This window comes from Sturnira hondurensis, unplaced genomic scaffold (assembly GCF_014824575.4).
Source record: "Sturnira hondurensis isolate 20B ecotype Veracruz unplaced genomic scaffold, ASM1482457v3 Scaffold0013299, whole genome shotgun sequence".
NCBI classification, from domain to species: Eukaryota; Metazoa; Chordata; class Mammalia; order Chiroptera; family Phyllostomidae; genus Sturnira; species Sturnira hondurensis.
The window spans coordinates 8,866,511-8,885,759 of NW_028085930.1; the positions used below are offsets into that span (position 1 = coordinate 8,866,511).

General features: G+C 51.4%; 1 protein-coding gene across 3 annotated transcripts in view; it reads right to left on the minus strand.

Moving 5' to 3' along the window:
* SH3BP5 (SH3 domain binding protein 5) overlaps window positions 1–19,249 on the minus strand; it is a 60,133-nt gene that overhangs the window by 18,500 nt on the left and 22,384 nt on the right. The window contains exon 3 of one of the 3 annotated variants that reach the window (XM_037061319.1): window positions 17,111–17,239. The exons of 1 other annotated variant lie outside the window; for it this stretch is intronic. In XM_037061319.1, coding sequence (XP_036917214.1) covers window positions 17,111–17,239 — 129 coding nt within the window. Of the gene's footprint in view, window positions 1–1,616; window positions 1,641–17,110; window positions 17,240–19,249 lie in introns of those variants that run through there. One more of the 3 variants, XM_037061321.1, reaches the window with a different exon arrangement.

Below are 19,249 nucleotides of genomic sequence, written 5' to 3' on the forward strand. Positions count from 1 at the left end.
GGTTAGAGAGAAATACTTAAGTATTTATGGGTGAAGTGACATGACATCAGGGAATAGCTTTAAAATAACAAAACAATAGGGTGGAGGGGGGCAAGGAAGACAGTTTAGATAAAACATGATTGACAGCATGTTAGCAACTGCTGACGCTGGTGATGGGCTCACTGATTCCTCTCTGTACCTTTGTGTGTCCTTGAAACATTCCACCTTAAAAAGTGGTAAACAAACACCTTTGGTTTATGGTATCATTCTTGCTAGTTACCTGCCCCATAAACCCAAAACTCTCAAGAAAATGCCACTCACTATGAGATGAAGGAGACCAGAGATACTGGTCACAGGTGGCCCTCCCTAAAGGCAAAATTTTAACTCACTAAAGAAATCACTCAAAACCAGACTGAAACCTGTAGTCCTGACCTTGAGAGGAAATAAAGTGGAATTAACGAGTCAAATATTAGCCAGGCAAGAGACACATTTACAAGCCTGCCAGGGCCCCCTGCCCCCAAAGCCTACCTTGTCCGCATGCCATCTTTAACAAGACGCATCCAAAATGTGGGGTGTCTGACACTGGCCCCTACACCCTGTTTGTGGCCAGACCACTGCAGCTGTCCACAAGTTCTCCTCTGTGACCTCTGTCTCTTCTGCTATGATTTAAAGCCCTCAGATCTTTCTCCCGTCCCTGACAGACAGAGAGAAAACATACACCCGCTCACAGTGACAAAGCACATTGTTATCACCACAAAGCACTTTTCAGGAGGGCACAAACCAAACTGTAGGCCCCCAGGTGAGCTCTTCCCCTCCCCGCACCCACTTAGCCAAGAACTCTGGCCAAGACATTCTCCCTGCACAACATTCAAAGGCTTAACAAGCCCTGCCCAACCTGTCCACACCCCCAACCTGCAAGGAAACCTCGGCAGATTTTCCAGCATCAGTTCTAACCTGAACTATTTGAAAAGCTTTCTAACTGGTCTCTCAGCTGCCAAACTCACGTGGCCAATTTAAACTCCATGTGGCATAATTCAGTCTCACACGATTGCATTTGGGATACCTGGTAATCTTCCTAAGGTTCAGTTAGGATGTCACTCCTCTACCTAACACTTCCTCTGTCCCCAACAAAACAGCCGCAGCCCAGGCTCACACTTCCCACACACCATCCCTTCAACCTTCCTCACCCTTGCATGTACCATTCCCTCTGCCGGCAACTCACGCGCTTCTTCCTCCTCTCCCCCTGGCGAACTCCTACTCAGCCTTGCAAACCCTTCTCAAATACCCCAAACTCTTTTTCTACACAGCATGTTGGACTCCACTGTTGAACGATCATACCTTCTTTCTTATGACACCTCATAGGCCAAGAAATAAGTTCTCGTCACCCCTCAGCCTCTTCTTTGGCATGAACACTCCTGTGCTTCTTGGGCTTACAGGCTTCCCCCTTTTCTGAACTTGCACCGACACACTTCCCAGCACTTACACTGCCCAACAGCAGTTGGGCACCAGAGAGGCTGCAGAACAAAAGCTTCTTAAGGGCAGGAACTGCAGTTTATACTTTCTCACCCACGACACCTGGCACACAGATGAACACCCCTCCCCCCCAATAAAAGCCACGCTCCCAGGCACTTGGTTACCTTCTCCATCCCTGGCTCCTACACACCATTTTGCTAAGAACGGCCCCGAGCATGCTCTGCTGACACAGGAAGACTGATGAACAGTCTACAGGTGGTGGGGCCACGAGCCAATCAGCACTGCCTCAACAGCAATGGCCGCAACTCCTTCAAACCCCACTCAGAGCATTACGAAGCTCATCTAGGGTTATGAGGACAACCGTTGTCAGAGGGGGCAGCTGGAGCACCCATTCGTTCTCCCCACCTGCCCACTCAGCGGGACATGCCTCGTGCCAAACTTGCAGGAGCTAATCCTAGGCTCTGCTGGCCTCCATGATTAAAACAAGTGGGTTCAAAGTCACTAACATTCCTCATGCCTCTGAGACAAGCAATAGCAGGAGAAATGATGGCAGGGCGTATCTGTCAGTGGTCCCGCCAGGCTGGGGTCCACAGAAGGAGCTGCTCCATCGGAGAGCTTCCTTAGACTGGCTGGGACTGGTCTCCGCCAGCCAGCGCCTCGCACAGCTGCTCGGCGGCACTCCCGAGAGGCTGCCATTACCAGCGGCAGAGCACGCAGCCGACCTAGACAAAATGCAGTTTCACTACCTCATTCTGCCTCATGGACGGGATGGCTGGGAAGAGTTCTCAAGGCTTTCTACCTGTGGCCTGGGAGCCTGGGAGCCCCCACAAGGGGGCGGGGGTGAAGAGAGACAGAGGAGGAGAAGGAACAATAGGGCCAACAGGGCCACCAACAGGTGCCAGATGACAAGAGATATCGGGTCAGGTCCCCACGCAGCCCAGGACCTTCCAACTCAATGCTACAGCAAGGAAGGCCCAGTACCCACAGCCTCTCCCTTCTGCACAGTGCAGGGAGTTTCCATAATCTTTTCCTTTTTAATCCTCACCTGAGGCTATGTTCATTGATTTTAGACAAAGAAGGGAGAGAGAGGGAGAAATGGAGAGGGGGTGGGGAAGGGAGAAAGAGAAACATTGGTTGGTTGCCTTCTGCACGCACCCCGACATGGGACCGAACACAACCTAGGTATGTGCCCTGACCGGGGATCGAACCAGCGTATAGGTTCGATGCTGCAACCACCTGAGCACCTGGCCAGGCCTCTACGATCTTTTTAAAGCAGCATCACTCCTAGCGACCTTGGGAGTCTTCTAAGAGCAGGGACTGTGCTACCGAAATTTTAATTCCCAAAACCTCTCCTAGCGGCCAGTAGGTATGCTGCAGGTGTCAAAGAAATATGTGTTTAATTAAGATACAGCTAGAGTACAAAAGATAAGCCACAAACAACTCCCCGTGGTCAATTATTTTAATGTACCTCGTTAATTTTTTTTCTGTGGCTCACAGCAGAGAAATGTCTCTCTGGGTGCATTTGTCCTCGGAAATGCCCATTTATGTGATGTGAAAACTCACCTGAATAATGACCCAATTTTATTACACTAGATCGTGTGGTGTGAATGCCATTCTTTCCAGATCGGAATAATCCCCCTTCCACACTCCCTCACCTCCTCCGTGCTGAGCGATACATAACCCAGGTCCCCAGGGGCCTTTGGGAAATTCACTCCCGGGTAAAAACGCACCCTCTCTGAACTCACAGGACTGAGGGCTCATTTCTGCTGTCTGCCATGTTGTACGACAGTACGTGCGGAAAACACCTTGAAAACTGCCCAACGTGGCAACGCACTGATGACACGTCTCTCGAATTATTTTCTTGTCCACTTGGTCTTCTCCACATGACGCAAACTCCTTGGAGGCAGTGGCTCCAATGTGGCATGAAGTGGCCGGCCACATTGCATGCCTGCATGCACCAGGCAGTACACCTGCATGCCTCCACCACCAGGATAGCGAGGAATCTGCATCTGGAAACATGTTACTCCAAGCCCGACCTCAGCCAGGGTCCTGGCTGCCCCTTTCCCATCACTCGTCACGCGGTTCGCTCACACACAGCCAAAGGAGCAACTGATTCACTGAGATGCCACCCCCACCCCCGACTCATCTTCCCCTTCGAGGTCAACTTCGCTTGGCTTAATTTTAACTATCACCTGCAAGATCTCCAAAAGAATTTAAAGTCAGGGGGACACAGAGGAAAATGAAGGCTCCATAGAAACAGAGTCAGCATAGCATGCCTCCTGGCTGGCACAGTGTATGAAAAAGCTCAGGGCCCCAGGGCAAGGCAAATGCAAAGATGTCGACAAGGCTGACGCCAGCAGACTCTGGCCTGAGAGTAACAGGGCCCAAGGGCATACACATCCAGGGCCCCTGCAACTACTGGAGCCGGTGCCACTTAGAGCCACCAAGGCATCTCTGAAAAAGACAGGAATGGCCATGTGACAAAGCCCAGGCAGCAGCTGGGCCCCCAGCCTGGAAAGGCAAAGTTGGTTCTAGTTGCTGTGGCAAGGGCTGTCCATGGGAGCCAGAGCTCTTGGCGAATCCCCTTCTTCCCACCTGGTACTGCCAAGCAAAGGAGGCCTGAGACCTCGGGCCTCTCCCTGCTCTAAGGGGTCAAGAACAAATGGCAGCCAACAGAACTAAGAAAAAAGAAGGATAAGAGAGCCACGTGGAAGAACCCAAACATCCCAGGGCTGAGACAATTACACTGTGAGCCTGTGTATAACTCCCTCAATTCTGAGCCTTCCTCCTTTCCTCAAGCATTTATTTCACTTTTACTGCACACCATGCACGTGAAGGTTGGCGAAGGAGAACATGTGACTTCTGTTGTCAGGAGCTCAGACTGCACCAGGGCTCCTCAGCCCCCGGTGGAGAGGGCAGAACACAGACCTGGGCTGCCTGGGACAAATGCTGGCCAGGTCCCTCCGTAGCTGGGTGACCCGAGCACTTTATTTTACTTCAAAATGAAGAGAATAACAGATGCTATCTCAAGGGGTTGCTTTGAGGAGTAAGCACAGGTCAAGGGCTTAAAACAGGCATGCAGTAAGCAGAAGGGCCAGCTGCTAGAGAAGCAAGCGTTGTACCGTATGAGCTTGTGGCTATTGACCCCCAGGACCTGGGTGACCTTTAAGGGGAGTTGATGAACAACTTGAAATCGTGATTGTAATTTACGCGCCCCTATGCATGTGTGTGTGTTTTCAGAGGACGATATCCATAATTGCGTTCAACTTCTCAAAGAAGCGAAACCGAAGCAAAGCTCAGTGAGGGAGGGGGATGGCAGAGAGAGTCTGCAGTAGAAGTTACGCTAACCTGTGTCTTCATTTCAATCGGGCCAAGGGTGGCAGCTACGTAGTGCTGTCCGACAGCACTTTGGGCAAGGACAGACATGTCCTCTGCGGGTGCCATCCCCAAATCAGCCCCATGTGGCCACCGAGCATGTGAAATGTGGCTGGTGATACTGAAGAATGGAACTTTGAGTTTTATTTAACTGTGTCAATTTATATTCCAGCAGCCACACGTGACTGACGGCTCCAGTTCTGAACATCACAGAGCTAGTCAGTCTGGGGAGAGAAACCTCACAAAGAGAACAGAATATTCAGTGGTGCAGAACACCCCATGATGTACTCAGAGGAGAGTGCAGGAGCAAGATGTACCCAGCAATGCTGAGTGTGGTGGGGATGGGGGGAGGGTGTGCACTGGAGTGAGACACGGAGACATGCAGATGCCAAAGAAGGAGAGGGGGCTGGTTAGACTGAACTTGACACTGGAGACAGAACACGTGCTGTGTTGGTCAGGGTTCTCCAGAGAAACAGAACTAATAATTTTAAGAAATCAGCTCACATGATTATTGAGGTTAAGTCTAAAATCTGCAGGGGGCAGAGGTCAGCAGGCTAGAGACCTAGAAAAGCATTAAAGCTACAGTTCACGTCCAAAGGCTGTGTAGGGCAGAATTCCCTCTTACGCAGGGGAGGTCAGTCTTTTGGTCTATTCCGGCCTTCCACTGACTGGAGGAGTCCCACCCACACTATGGGGGGCAATCTGCTTTACACGAACCCACCAAAGGTGAACCTCCTCCAATAAACACCCTCACAGAAACCTTCGGAACACTGTTTGACCACATACCTGGCCAGTGTGGCCCAGCCAGTTGACCACAAAAACATGGACTACAGTTTTCAAGCAAGACTACTGATGAGACTGCCTTTCACAAGACTCAGCTGGGAGGCAGCGGGGAGAGATAGGGAGGCGGCACTAGAAAACAGGAGTACCACCTGAAAGCCTATTGCAATAATCCAGGCAAGACGTGAAGGTTTGCTTGGAAGAAGTGGCAATGGGAAATAGGTATTTAACTAGCATTTGTTAAAAGAAAGTAGGAGTGGATTGTGTGATGAACACACACACTGACATCTTTATGGGAGGCCAGCATTTCCTCACAGTTCGTCAGCCCAGTATGTAGGAAAGGAAGTTTCCACAGCCCATAAAAAAAGGGAAGTGCAGCAGAGAGATTTGGGGGCCACTGTTTCTCCTCTCCAAGATGTCCTATGTCCGCTCTGTGGGGCACGAACGCCCACCCCTCTCTCCAACCCAGAGTCTCTCTAGAAGACAGACAAAGCCCACTACAGGCGTGGCTAAGTCGCAACATCCACTCTCCCCTTTATCCCACTGGCTACCAAAAAAAAAAAAAAAAGGAAAGAAAAGGAAGGGAGGGAGGGAGGGAAGGGAGGGAGGGAAGGGGGGAAGGGAAGGGAAAACAAGCCAAGCCTCCCTCAAAGTTATCTGTGACTGTGTGACTAGATTCTGGCAATGAAACAGAAGCAGGGACTTCCACACGGATTTCACACGGACTCCTTAAAATCGAAGAAGTGTACGTCCCTTCCCCTTCCTCTTCCCCTGAAATGCAGGTGTGAGGGCTGGAGCCCCAGGAGCTACCCTGGACCATGCGTGACATTGAGGATGGGACTCAAATACCAGCCTGGAGCAGTAGAGGCCATCGGGTCCTAGATGACCACGGAGTCCCAGCGCAAACCTAGACGGCCCAATTCAGGTCTTTTTTTTCAAAGACAAGAGAGGGAATCCTCGGTGTATTTAGACCACTGTTGTAGAGTCCTCTGTTACGTAACCAAATGCAATTCCTGGCTGATACGAGATGGAGACATTATTCTGTGCACCCGGCAACATGAATTTCAGAACTTTGGGCTGTAAAACTTCATTTGTATATTTTCTTAGGGCCTTGCATGTTGGGAGAAGACAAATGGAAAAGGAACATACAGAAGCTAGCACCGTGCTTTCTGTCTCAGTATTGCCTTCCAACCAGGGCTCTCAAAGTGCCCACTAGAGATGCCTCCGCCCACCAGCTGGAGTGCCCAGGTCACTGTGAAAACAGGCCTTCCAGTATTCTCTGTATAAAGAGAAGCTTTGCGCAGCTGGCCTGAGCCTGAGATTAAGAGCCTTAAATCCAAAGTATCAGACCATCTCAGAAGATTTCAATATGCCACGGTGGTTAGAAATGATGCAAGGCCCAGCACCTTCCCTGCGGTGCAGTGCTCTGCCGAAGGGATAGGAGATGCTCTGGAGGCAGGACACGGGTTGACGTATCCGTGGTATCTTTTTCCTACGTCCATTTAAACCACTTCTTCAAAGGGCAACGTACAAAGCGTGGTTTCCTAAACAAAGCCCATGGTTGCCTACGCTGAAGCCAAGAGGCCTCACTGTAAGTTCCCTGGTGCCTGGGAAAGTTTTAAATGGAAAGAGGAATAAACAAACACACAGTCTCATTAATGGAGAAAGGCACCCAAGAATGCGGTATCAGAGGAGAAGGCTAGAAGGAGGCAGACGCCAGGCAACGTCTAGAGAAGTCAGTGGAAAAATAGCTGAGGAACGCACATTCCTCTTCTTGAGAAGAGGCCCCCTTGACATGACCTCCCAGGGAGCCTTCCAGAATTCTGCCTGGAGCTGACCGGTTCTCGGCAATCAAGCTAGGGACGGGGCGGGAGGGGGGAGGAGGACCAGAAAAACTCTGACTCAGCCACTTGCCTTAGAAACCCCGTTTCTCCCTAGAAAGGCCAGGCGCAGGCGTACCTGCAACAGCTGTGTGGGCACACTGAGTCCTCTTATGCTCACTGGACACGCCCGCGTGTGCATTCTCCTGCACCTGCCCAAGGCTGCAGGCCTGAGGAGGGCAATGCGGGGGCCAGAATCCACAGCTCCGCTGGCCATGAGTTCGAGACCCCCGAGAAGGGCCGGCTGACTCCAAAACGACTTTCTCCATCTGGCTGATGGCTCAGCGCCACAGCACCCTGCCTTTGCCGGGCTACCAGACTGAGCAGGTAAAAACACAGGACTCCTAGTGAACTCTGAATCCACATAAACAACACCTTTTCCTTTTAGTTCAGCATGTCCCAAATATTGCACAAGAGAGCGCTACACTAAAAATAAAACTACCTGAAATGCAAATTTGACTGGGTGGTCTGTACTCTGTCTGCAGGCCCTACCTCTGGTTTAAACTCCACGAGAACGTTCTACCACACAGAAGTGAAAACTGTCGATGGCTGAGACCTCGAGGAATCGGCCCCTCGGTGCAGTGGGGGTGGTTCCTTCACACGCATCAAGGCACCAACCGTGGGAAAAAACAGGAGCTAGAAGTGAGTGGTCCCACCAGGATGGAAACAGAGTATCCCAAGCCACGGGAAGGTTTTTAAAGCCTGAGTACTTGAACGTTCCGAGAGATGGTACATCTCTGAGCAGTCAGCTACCTCTCAGTGTGAACAAGTCCATCAGGTTGTTTAGGGCAGATTTTCAGACAGGAAGAGGGAAAATACAAAGTCATGTGGGGGGGGGGTGCGGCTGGGGAGGGAGAGTGGAGGAGAAAAGAAGGAAATTGGGGTGGGCAGAGGGGATCCCCAAGGCGAGGAAAGGGAATGGAACGTTAGCCAAAAGCGCCCAAGAGAAACATCCCCATTTGACCAGGGACCCAAAAGTGCTACCCGGCAACATCAAAACCCTACCTATGTTAACAAAACTGGTAGCAAAAACACATCCCCTACTCTGACTTTAACTGAGAAATCAGTCACCCTGCCACACCTTTCCTGGGAATACCCGTGGTTTACAAAGGTGGGAGGGGAAAAAAGGGTGATCTTGGTCAACACAATCAATTTACTGAGGACAGGTCGGGGGAGGGGAAATTAAAAAACAATAACCAAGGAATCTCCAGTGTTGCCCACCAAGCAGCAGACCAGAAACAGGGAGCTGTCCCTGACAAAGCTCCCACCTGACCAGGTGATACTGGGTAGCATCTCCAGCTCAGTGCAGCCTGGCTGTATGGAGCTGTGTGTGGCCAGTCCCTCGTGCCTGGCTTTCTGCTGCCTGCCAGCCAGGTAGGGGGCAAATGGTCCACAGCACCACCAAGAGGGAAACCCTCGAGGGCAGCAAGGCTCCTGGCTGCCGCCCCAGCAGAGGACTCAGAGGCAGAGCCAGCCAGGCAGGAAGTGCAGTGACTCCCAAAGAGGGGTGGCCCTTCTGACCAAATCCTCAAAACCCACCCTGCGCCAGAAGCCTGCGGCCTGGGTCAGAAGCTGCCACGCTCAGCATTGCCCCCACTCTTGAGTCAAGATGCTAGGCCCCCAAAATGCAGCTGCTCCCTCCCCAGAATCTCAACCAAGCCTGCAAAGCAGGACGCACGTGGTCTCGAGAGTGAGGGAGAGTTGAGGGTCCATTCTCCCTTCTTGCTGTAAATCACCAAGCACTCTGCCTTGGGAGAGGTGCCCCATCACTCAGCTGTCTGACCTTACCACGGGCAGCTACGATGATGCAGTTCCCAGGAACTGGCCTGTGGCCACCCAGTGGGAACATGACCAGGGTCACCAGGATGGACGTCACTGACCCACCCTCCTGACCCAAGTCCCACAGTGAGAGCCGCCACCCAGGCAGGAAAGTAGCTCAGCAGAAATGAAAGTGACCGGGAAGGAGGGAGGCATGATGATGTCACGCTGATCCAGAAGAACTAAGGCAGAGGTTCCTGACGGGAAGAAGTTTCAAAGGGCCCCAAAGTACTTGGAACAAGAGCCACCCAGTTACCCCAGGGCAGAAGAGGCGGGGACTAACTGCACAGACAAGCTCAAAATTCCCCTATAGCCAAGTAGTCAATTATTTCTCCTACTGTTCCCCTAAGAGGTGTCAGCGTGTGGTTCAGGCTCTGCAACAGTCACTAAATGCCTCCCACGGGCCGCGCACCAGGCAGCAGCCAGGATCAGGCAGACGCAGGTTCAAACCTTTGCCCCTCTCCTCTCGAGGTCTGTGATGCAAGCATATTACTTCACCCCCGTGGGCCTTGGGCATTATCCCCTCTGTGTGACAGTAATGCCACCTCACCCCGATGGTGTGGGGACGAGATAAGACAATATATGTAAGAGACCTACTACTACAGGCCCGGGAACCAAGTAGGTCCTCAATAGAGGATGTGGGGAGCACCTTGAACACCTCATCTTCTCTAAGTTACAGTTTCCTCTTCTGCTGGGGGGGAGGAGCATTTCCCTCCTGCAGGTAAAGCATTTGGAAAAGTGCCTGGTACACAGAGTGTTGAAATGATTCTCCTTTTCCCCCTTCCCCCTCCCCTCCGTAATCTCGGATGCAGCTCTCCCCACACACTCTCTTCCAGCAACCCGCCACCTCTGCAATACCGACTCCCAGCTCCTCACCTCCAGCTTGCCCCGAAATGCCCACTCAGGCACCTGGTCACTATTTTAACTTTCGGGAGAGCAAACTCACCACCTCCTCCCAAAGTGAGACGCCCACCCTCTTTCAGTTTCCTCAGGGAGGAGGGTTTTGACTCCTCAGGTCAAAAACCCATGGGGTGGCCCTGGCTGGGGGCTCAGGGCCATGGAGCATCGCCCCTACTCTGAAAGGCTGTGGGTTCAGTCCACGGTCAGGGCATGGACCGGGGATGAGGGTTCAATCCCCCATCAGGGCACACATGAGAGGCACCCCATAGATGTTTCTCTCCCCCTTTATCTCTCTCTAAAATCAACAAAAGTATATCTTCAGGTGAGGATTAAAAAACAACCAAACCCTGGTGTTCCCCATGAGTCCTTCTTGGCAGCTGGCTAACGACTAAATCTGCCCAAGTCTCCCTGTTGTCTCAGATGAGCCCACACCCCAGAAGGGTTTGCGTACAGACCCAAGCAATGGCCCCTGGGCTCCTAGACTAGTTACCTCATCAGTATGGGGACCAAGGGGGAAGATAAATGACATCCCCTACTCAGAGCCATACCCATGCTGCCTAACACAGAGATCTCAAAAGATGGCTCCACTGTTAATGCTGGGATGTGACATTGGTCATCAGTGCCCCATCAGCTTCGCCAACACCACAGGAGCCCCCATGCCAGAGCTCACCATAGCTGTCTCACAGCTTCTCTGCCCAGCCTGAGGCCAGGACAATGCTGTCAGGTGCTGCGGCATCAGGCCACATGACTCCTTCCCATGTGGTCCCTCAGGCCACCAAGGCTCCCCTTCCACAGCCCTGAAGCTGACGTTCTCACCCTGGGCTACACTCACAGCGGCTTCTCCCTCAGATCTCCGCTCTTCTGCCCTTCGTACCCAGACGCTGCCCTGTGCTCCGGGGCTCAGGTGTAATGCTCATCCCCAGGCTTTACACCCCCCCCAACACACGCACACACAGACACAGTGGGCTCACTCCACTGGCTTCTTCCTACACCGTCTACACCTGCACCCGTCTACACTCACGCCACGTGGTCCAGTTCTCTAACAAATGAGCCTTCCCACTGGGCTCTTGGACATCAGCCCTCATTGCTCACAGATTGAAGTCCATATTTGCAAATTTGCCTACTTGCTAAAATTTATTCATAACCCCAAACTCAGTATTTATGGCGCATTCAGGGTCATTTCTGGGCCCATGAAGAGTAGCAAAATCTTTGAGGCACCCAAACGTGCAGGTTCCCGGCAGAGGTCTCGTGGGTGACACCGCCTCCTTCCTCTGGCTGTCACACACTGCCAACAGCTGGCCACCTCACAGTCCACCCGCTGCCCCACTTTCCACACTTGTGTGCTTTCTGTTGGTGAGCAGACACTTAAACTGGCCCCCAAGCCGAGTGCTGAAGTGCTGGCTAGTGTTCCCAAGCCCGAGAAGGCTGCGGTGTGCCTTAAAGAGAAAATACGAGTTTTGGATAAACTCCACTCAGGCGTGAGTCACAGTGCTGTTGGCCTCAAATTCAATGTTAATGAATCAACAACATGGTGCATCCAGGAAAAGCAAGAGGAAATCTGCAAATCCGTACTGGAGGCCGCTCCGGTAAAGGCTACAATGAAGTCTACAGTACATGATGAAACTATGGAAAAGTGGCTAAATCTGCGGACTCCATTTGGCGTCGACGCCCAAGAGGTCACGACCAATTACAAAAGTGCAGGGGACATCACTGTGTGAAGCCAAAAGCCACAGAAATTTACGGGCACATCACCCAGGGTCAGGAAAATGTTTGACCCTTTTTGGCTCCTGATTTGTCGTAAATTATTTATACGAAATATATATTAAATAAGGTGTTCTTTAAAGAGACCTACCTAAAACTAGGTTATGTGTTGCTGGGTTGATGAAAGTGTGACCAGAGTCTCCCAGGACCCCGACCCTCTATTCTCGAGCAATGCCTCTCTCGGAGGCACGCCTCTCTCATTCAGTGCTGGCAGGGACCTCAGAGACTATCAATGAATAATGACCATGGACGGTATTTACCCTAAAGCCGCCTTGTTTATGTGTGTAGATGTCACTTTCATCCACAATGCGGGCGATGCTCAGGAAATGCACGGACAGGCACTTGTGTTTGCCAATCCCTAAGGCGCTGTACCCCTCCCACAGTCTCACTCCATTTCTCAGGGAGGCAGGAAAAAACCCACCCTGCAATCCAGATCAGTCACAAAGATTCTACATTTGCCCACGACACCTCACCCCACACACTTTTGTAAGACTAGTGGGCCCTGGCTGGTGTAGCTCAGTGGATTGAGCACAGGCCTGTGAAGCAGAAGGTCGCCAGTTTGGTTCCCAGTCAGGGCAGATGCCTGGGTTGCGGGCCAGGTCCCTGGTAGGGGACACATGACAGGCAACCACGCATTGATGTTTCTCTCCTACTCTCTCTCCTTCCTGTCTCCTCTCTCTAAAAATAAATAAAATATTTTTTTTAAAAAGGACTGGTGAGAGGGGAACGTCACCTCCGCAGAATCGGGGTCTTGGTCCTGTTCTTGACAAGCGACTAAAACTGGGACTGACCATTAATAGGAACCCAGTAAATACTTGTTGAATGAAAGAAAATAAATCAGAAGGAAAAAAAAAAAAAAAACCCTAGACAAGAGAGTAAAACTCACCTTTGCAGAACCTGGCCCTGTCATTTCTCCACTTACAGAGGGTTGTCTGCAAACAAAATCGATGTCTAGAATTTCCCAATGAAGGACGGCTACAAGACTCTCTTCCTCTATGATTAACATAAGAATCCGGGGGGTCATCTGATGCACTTGACCTGTTTCGTGTCATGGGAAGCATGACTCCCCATCCACTGGCGGACCTCGAGGCATGACCTGTTCGGGTTTCAGATGCTTCTGATTGGCCGGTTACCTCCTCCTCCTCCTCACTTCCGATCCTCGGGCACATTTTATGCTCACAAGAAACTCCGTCCGTACTCAACCTGCCTGGGGTCACCTTTCTGTCCTCACAGGCTCCACGTCTTCCCAAGCCCCTCCCAGCCAGCAGAGGTCTGTTTCTTCCACCCCCGGGGCTTTTATTGTGCTATTTCTCTTTAACACAGCAGACTCACCACAGAGACACAATACGTGACAGGAAACACATCTGGAATAATAACGTACATCCTTTTTCTTTGATCCAAATGCTTTACATGTACTACTTTAGTACTATGATGGGCTGTAAAAATGGCGACAATACTTCGCAGGCGGAGCTTATTATTTCCCATCTCTTGAATTTGGACTGGCCGTGTGACTTACTCTACCAACAGGACAAATGTGATGCAAGCAGAGTCCTTGGAAAGCGCCTGCCCTTTTGTTCCTGGAATCCCAACACCATGTGAAGAAGCCATGCTAGCCTTCGGGGTGAGGCACACGTGAGCTGACAACCAGCCAAGTGCCAGCCTTTACCCAGTGGATAAAACCATCCAAGATCAGCCAGCCTCCAGCCAACACAGCAACTGATTGTATGTTGGTGAGCTCAGCCATGCCTGAGATCAAGAAAACTGCCTGACAAAAGAATGAGCTAACTAAGTGCTTTAAGCCCCTAAGTTTGGAGTGGTTTGTTTCATAGCAGAAGCTAGAACTGACACACAGCTCCCCTTGATAGGTAAAGAAATTGAGGCAGAGAGATTAAGCAACCTGCTGAGGTCCACAGCTATGAAGTGGTGAATCAGAATTCACAGACAGACAGGCAATCTGCCTCCAGAGGTGAAGCTTTGTTGGTTGTCCCACTTGTCGTCTACAAGTTTCCGATGTTTCCCCACCCCTCACTTCCCCCCAAGGGAGGTTAAGTAGAGAACGTGAACTCACATGGTGACTTTCAGCACGGAATAACCAAACAGGTGACTTTCAGCACAGANACACACAGCTCCCCTTGATAGGTAAAGAAATTGAGGCAGAGAGATTAAGCAACCTGCTGAGGTCCACAGCTATGAAGTGGTGAATCAGAATTCACAGACAGACAGGCAATCTGCCTCCAGAGGTGAAGCTTTGTTGGTTGTCCCACTTGTCGTCTACAAGTTTCCGATGTTTCCCCACCCCTCACTTCCCCCCAAGGGAGGTTAAGTAGAGGACGTGAACTCACATGGCCCATACACACCAAACAGGTGACTTTCAGCACGGAATAACCCTCATTATTTTGCATTCATGCTGCCCTCCAGGTTTGCAAAGCACTCTGCTCTCTTCTTACACATCCAACCATTTAAAAATAGCCAGGGTTGGCCCAGTGTCTATTTAAAGATGAATGAATAGCCCTGACTGCTGTGGCTCAGTGGATTGAGCGCAGGCCTGCGAACCAAACAACCACGGTTCGATTCCCAGTCAGGGCACATGCCTGGGTTGCAGGCCAGTTCCTAGCAGGGGGCACATGAGAGGCAACCATACATTGATATTTCTCTCCTTCTCTTCCCCTCTAAAGATAAATAAATAAAATCTTAAAAAAAAAAAGAAACACAGCCAATAGATCCAGCAGGCTATTATTATTCGGCCTGAAGAATGAGTGAAATTCTAACATACGTGTCAACATGTCTAAACCTTGAAGACATGATGCTAAGTAAAACAAGCCAGTCAGGAAAATACTAGCAGTGCACGAGCCCACTTGTACGGGGAGCCCACTGTCACCAACCCCGGAGACAGAGGGTAGAATGGTGGTGACATTCACACAGAGTATCAATCAGGGAAGGTGAAGAAACTCTGGAGATGGATGGTGGTGAGGGCTACATGACAGTGTGAACACCCTTAGTACCGCTGAACTGTACACTTAAGAAGGGTAAACCTTACATATAGTTTACCACAAATTTCTTAAGAAAACATTACAAGGGTAGGGACTGGAAGTGACAAAAGGACAGGCCCAGGGCCACCGTTAGGCCAGACAGAACTCGGGGAGCAAAACAAACAACAAACACTCCACCTGAGGTTTCCAGAGTCACACGGCTCCACCCCCTCGTCAGAATGTCCCCGCCAGCCCTGAAGGCCAGAAGGGCTGACAGATGCATCAAAGCCACCTTAAAAACAAGCTCCGGCTCAAGGAAAAAACCCTCAAATAAATCAAAGCCAGTTCCCTGTCCCCACCTTCACCCAGAAAAGAAAAGGCAGGCATCTTCCACTCCATGGGGCAGAATTTGGACTGGGTTTTCAAAATCCCAGGTTTGGATCTGACTTAGTGTGAAAATGAGTTGACACCAGGAACAATAAAGTTAATGCAAATTCTGAGGGACAGACAGAATTCCCACAGGCCAGACAACTACAAATCTTTATAAACTCTATGGAAAACCAAGCTGTAGAAGTTTTACCCTTGGTTAAATCTCCACTGTTCCACTGAACCTTTGGATGGATAGACATGGCCATTCCAGACATATACTAAAACACCACTACAACATAATCAGAAGTATGAGACTTTTCTTCTTATTGTCTGTTTTCGGTTATTTCCTACAATTTTTTTTAAATGAAGCCAAAGCCTAAGCTCATGCAGGGATTCCATGGTCAAACACAATCTCAATTAGGTCCTACAGAGGACCTCACGCAAGTGCCCTGGCTGGTCCAAGACTGTACACATTTCACGGACAAGGATGCGGAGGCTCTGGGAACGCAGTGCCCACGATACACCCTTGAAAGAGATGCTTTGAAGGCACCCCTCAGAGACCACCCCTGCTCTATCTATACAGTCAGAGGGGTTTGTAAATACAGAAAGGAAGGGGGTGGAGTAAGGCCAGAGGAAGAAAACAGGAAGCCCCACTTGGCAGCAGCTGCCGGTGGGCCCCACCCCTTCACCATCAGGAAGGTCAGAGGATGCTGGTGCAGAGACACGCTCGGCCACCTGGCCCGAGCCCAGACAGCCCCCATCCACAGAGATGAAAGGTGACATCCAGCCCAACCTCAGCCTTTGAGCATCTTCCCAGTTCCTGGGCTATGGACCAACAAGGTCCCTTGGGGTTGAGGGGCAGGGATCACTCTGAGCCTTCTCTGCCCTTTTTCCTGCTCCACCTGCAAAAAGGCAGGAGTTTAAGGAGAGGGTTTGCAGGCACAAAGCCAGGCAGGAGTCCCTCCGCGTTCATCCTGAGCTCTGCCAGTTGACAGTGAGTCAGCCACAGGCCCCCAAGGGTCTGGGCGTCATCTGATTAGACCTGATGACTCAGTGGCTTGCCCAGGGACTCAGTAACTGTCATAATCGCTGTGCTCACTAACAAAGACAAGGGATGAGAGGAAGGGCAGCAGGCTCAGACCAGTAAGTGCCAGGACCCTGTTCCTTCCCCTTTCACGTGCCTGACCATGGAAGCCGAGAGGTGACACAGGCACACAGCAGTGGCCATCAAGGAAGATCGGCTTCCATGTGACTCCAGCACTAGCCTGACCGCAGCCCCCCTCTGCCGCCTCTTTTCTGGTCTCTGTGCCTCAAGTTGCCTATTTGGGCTCTTAGGAGAAAAAGCCAATGTTTCAAGAGAAGCAAATGGCTAATTCCTCCCACACTAGGGAGGAGAATGAGAGGGATGGAGTACTCTTGCTGCCTGACAGGCAATCATTAGGAGGGGCAGAGAAATAAGCCTGGTGTTCAGGACACATCCTCTCATCCGCCTGGGCTGGCCCAGCTGCCTGGGAAGTGGACCCAGTGCCAACTCCAGTGGCGAAGCGGCGCCCACTCACAGGGCCATCCAAATGCCAGCTCCCACCCTCTGGGAGAGTACCAAGAGCTGGAATGAAGGCAGACTGTGGGGGTGGGGGAATAAGAGGCCGACTCCGAATGCAGGGGTTTACAAAGTCATGGCCTTTCTCCATCACACAGGACTCGCACTTCTAACCTTGGGGGGAGACAGAGAAGTCAGAAGGTGCACCCAAACACCTGCGGGGATGGGGGGGCAAAGGCCAGGAGACACCTGCAGGGCTATCTTACCTGCCTCGCCACCCTCCGCGCCTCCCAGTAGGGCTTCGAGTCTTCCACAGCTTTGCCGATCTTTTTCACCAGTTCGTCCAGTTTCACCGTGGCTTCCACCAGAACAGAGCGGAACTTCTGACGTGCATCCTGCAGCCAGAGGATAGCGAGGAAACACAGTTCAGGCTTAGGAAGGAGTCTGTGGAAATCTGCCTGACCTAACCAGAAACACCAAGGGTGGACTTCACACAACCCACAAGCCCCTCAGTCAGTATCTGCACCAGGCAGTGTCTACAGCAGCACCACCCACGTGAAGGTCCCTCCCTCGTCGCTGGAAGCTCTAGCACTGGCCCTGTCCCGTACAGCAGCCACTAGCCACACACAGGCACTGAGCCCTTGAAACTGGCTAGTGAGGCTGAGAATGTGAGCTTTACTTCATTTTAATTGAATATATTAAAATTTTAACAATAAACGTGGCTGGTGCCTACTCTATTGGACAGTGCAGGTTAGATTATAAAGCTCTGTCCGGATCCTCCAGGGAAGATGTCCAGCTGGGCCACCCCAGCAGCTCCAGTCCATAATGATGGCACCACTTCCTACCCCCTCCCCACCCCCATTAAGTCCTCAACCATGGGACGTGGTCACCAGGAAACACTAGGTGCAAATTTCCCACATGCCAGACCCTGTGCTGGGCCTTGGGCTTGGTCCCTGCCTTCAGGGCACTTCCAGTCTGGGGGTAGGTCAGGCATTCATAGCCTGTCCCAGAAAGGTCCTTGCCGGGATGGTCACGATGCGGGTGCCAGGGACCCGGCAGTGAAGAGCATCCCTAGGCCAGGTGAGACAGCAGTCGATCGGGAGATTCTTAGAAAACTTCCGGAGTGGGAACATCTACACAGAAGCCTGAAGTATGAATGGGCACTTGGTGGCGGGGAGGAATACTACTGAGTCCCAAGCAGATAGCACAGCCAGCAGCAGCCAGAGGGGAGAGGGAGAACGTGGTGTTTTCAAGGGGAGGGAAGGAAGCTGAAGTCTGGAATGTGCAGAATGGCAAGAGATAAGGGTGGCCACCCGTCCTGGAGACAGCCACTATCAACCTGGGCCTAGATAAGAGTTTCCACGGGAGCAGGCTGCCCAGGTGGCCCAGCTGGTTGGAGCGCTGTCCCGAACTCCAACAAGTGGAGGGTTTGATGCCCAGTCAGGGCACATATGGGAAGCCTCTGATCTATGTTTCTCTCTCCCTCCCCCCAGTGCCCCATCTCTCTCTCTAAAAACAATACACTTACCCTCAGGTGAGAATATAAAAAAGAGAAACAAAGAGAGTTTAAAAAGGAGGAACAGGCAGGGGCTGTGATCAACAGCCATGGGGCTGTCCCAAAACCACACAGCCACTCTGCTGGTAAGATTTTACATGAGGTTCCATTGGCAGCAAAGTGCCTGTCTTGCAAGTAACCATCTGAAAGTTATTTCTAAACATCAGAGTAAGGTCTCTTGGGCCAATGGGTGGCTCACGGTGGTAAAAGAAGCTCCAATCACTTCGCATTTCATTCCCCTCAGTCCTGTCACACTAGACACCGGACACAGACCCTGGTCCCTTCTCCCTGTCCTGGGTCATTGCCATGGTTTTCCCTGCCTCTCTCTCCGACCAGGCCTGCAGTCACCTACTACAGCTTTTCTGAAGACAGGGAACAAGACGAGGCTTGTGCCCCTGAGGAAGCGCTGGCAATGCACGAGGGCAGCCCGAGGGCCAGCAAAGCCCCCTGAGGTTCTGTTGTACTTGACCTCAGTCCGGTACGTGGGAGGGAGCATGTTGCCTAATGCCTGGGATATTTATCGGATGCATCCAATTCCGGCTAGACCTCTTTCTTTGCAGCCCTAATCAGTTACGTTCTTTACATATCATTTTTACTGCTGATAAAATAGTTACTTTCCACGCCATAGCGAGGGCTGATAGAAGGAATAAAGGAGAAGGCAGGTGTAAAACACCTAACAGTTCCTGGGCACGCAGTAGGTATTCCATAAATGTACACAATTTCTCCCCAGCATGAAAGAGACCCACGATCCTATTAAAGAACACCAAGGGGGCCTCGCTGGGGCAGGGGTGGCTGACATAGAGACCCAGTGACCTGATACCCTGCGTAGGCAGCTGCTTTGCAAATGTGC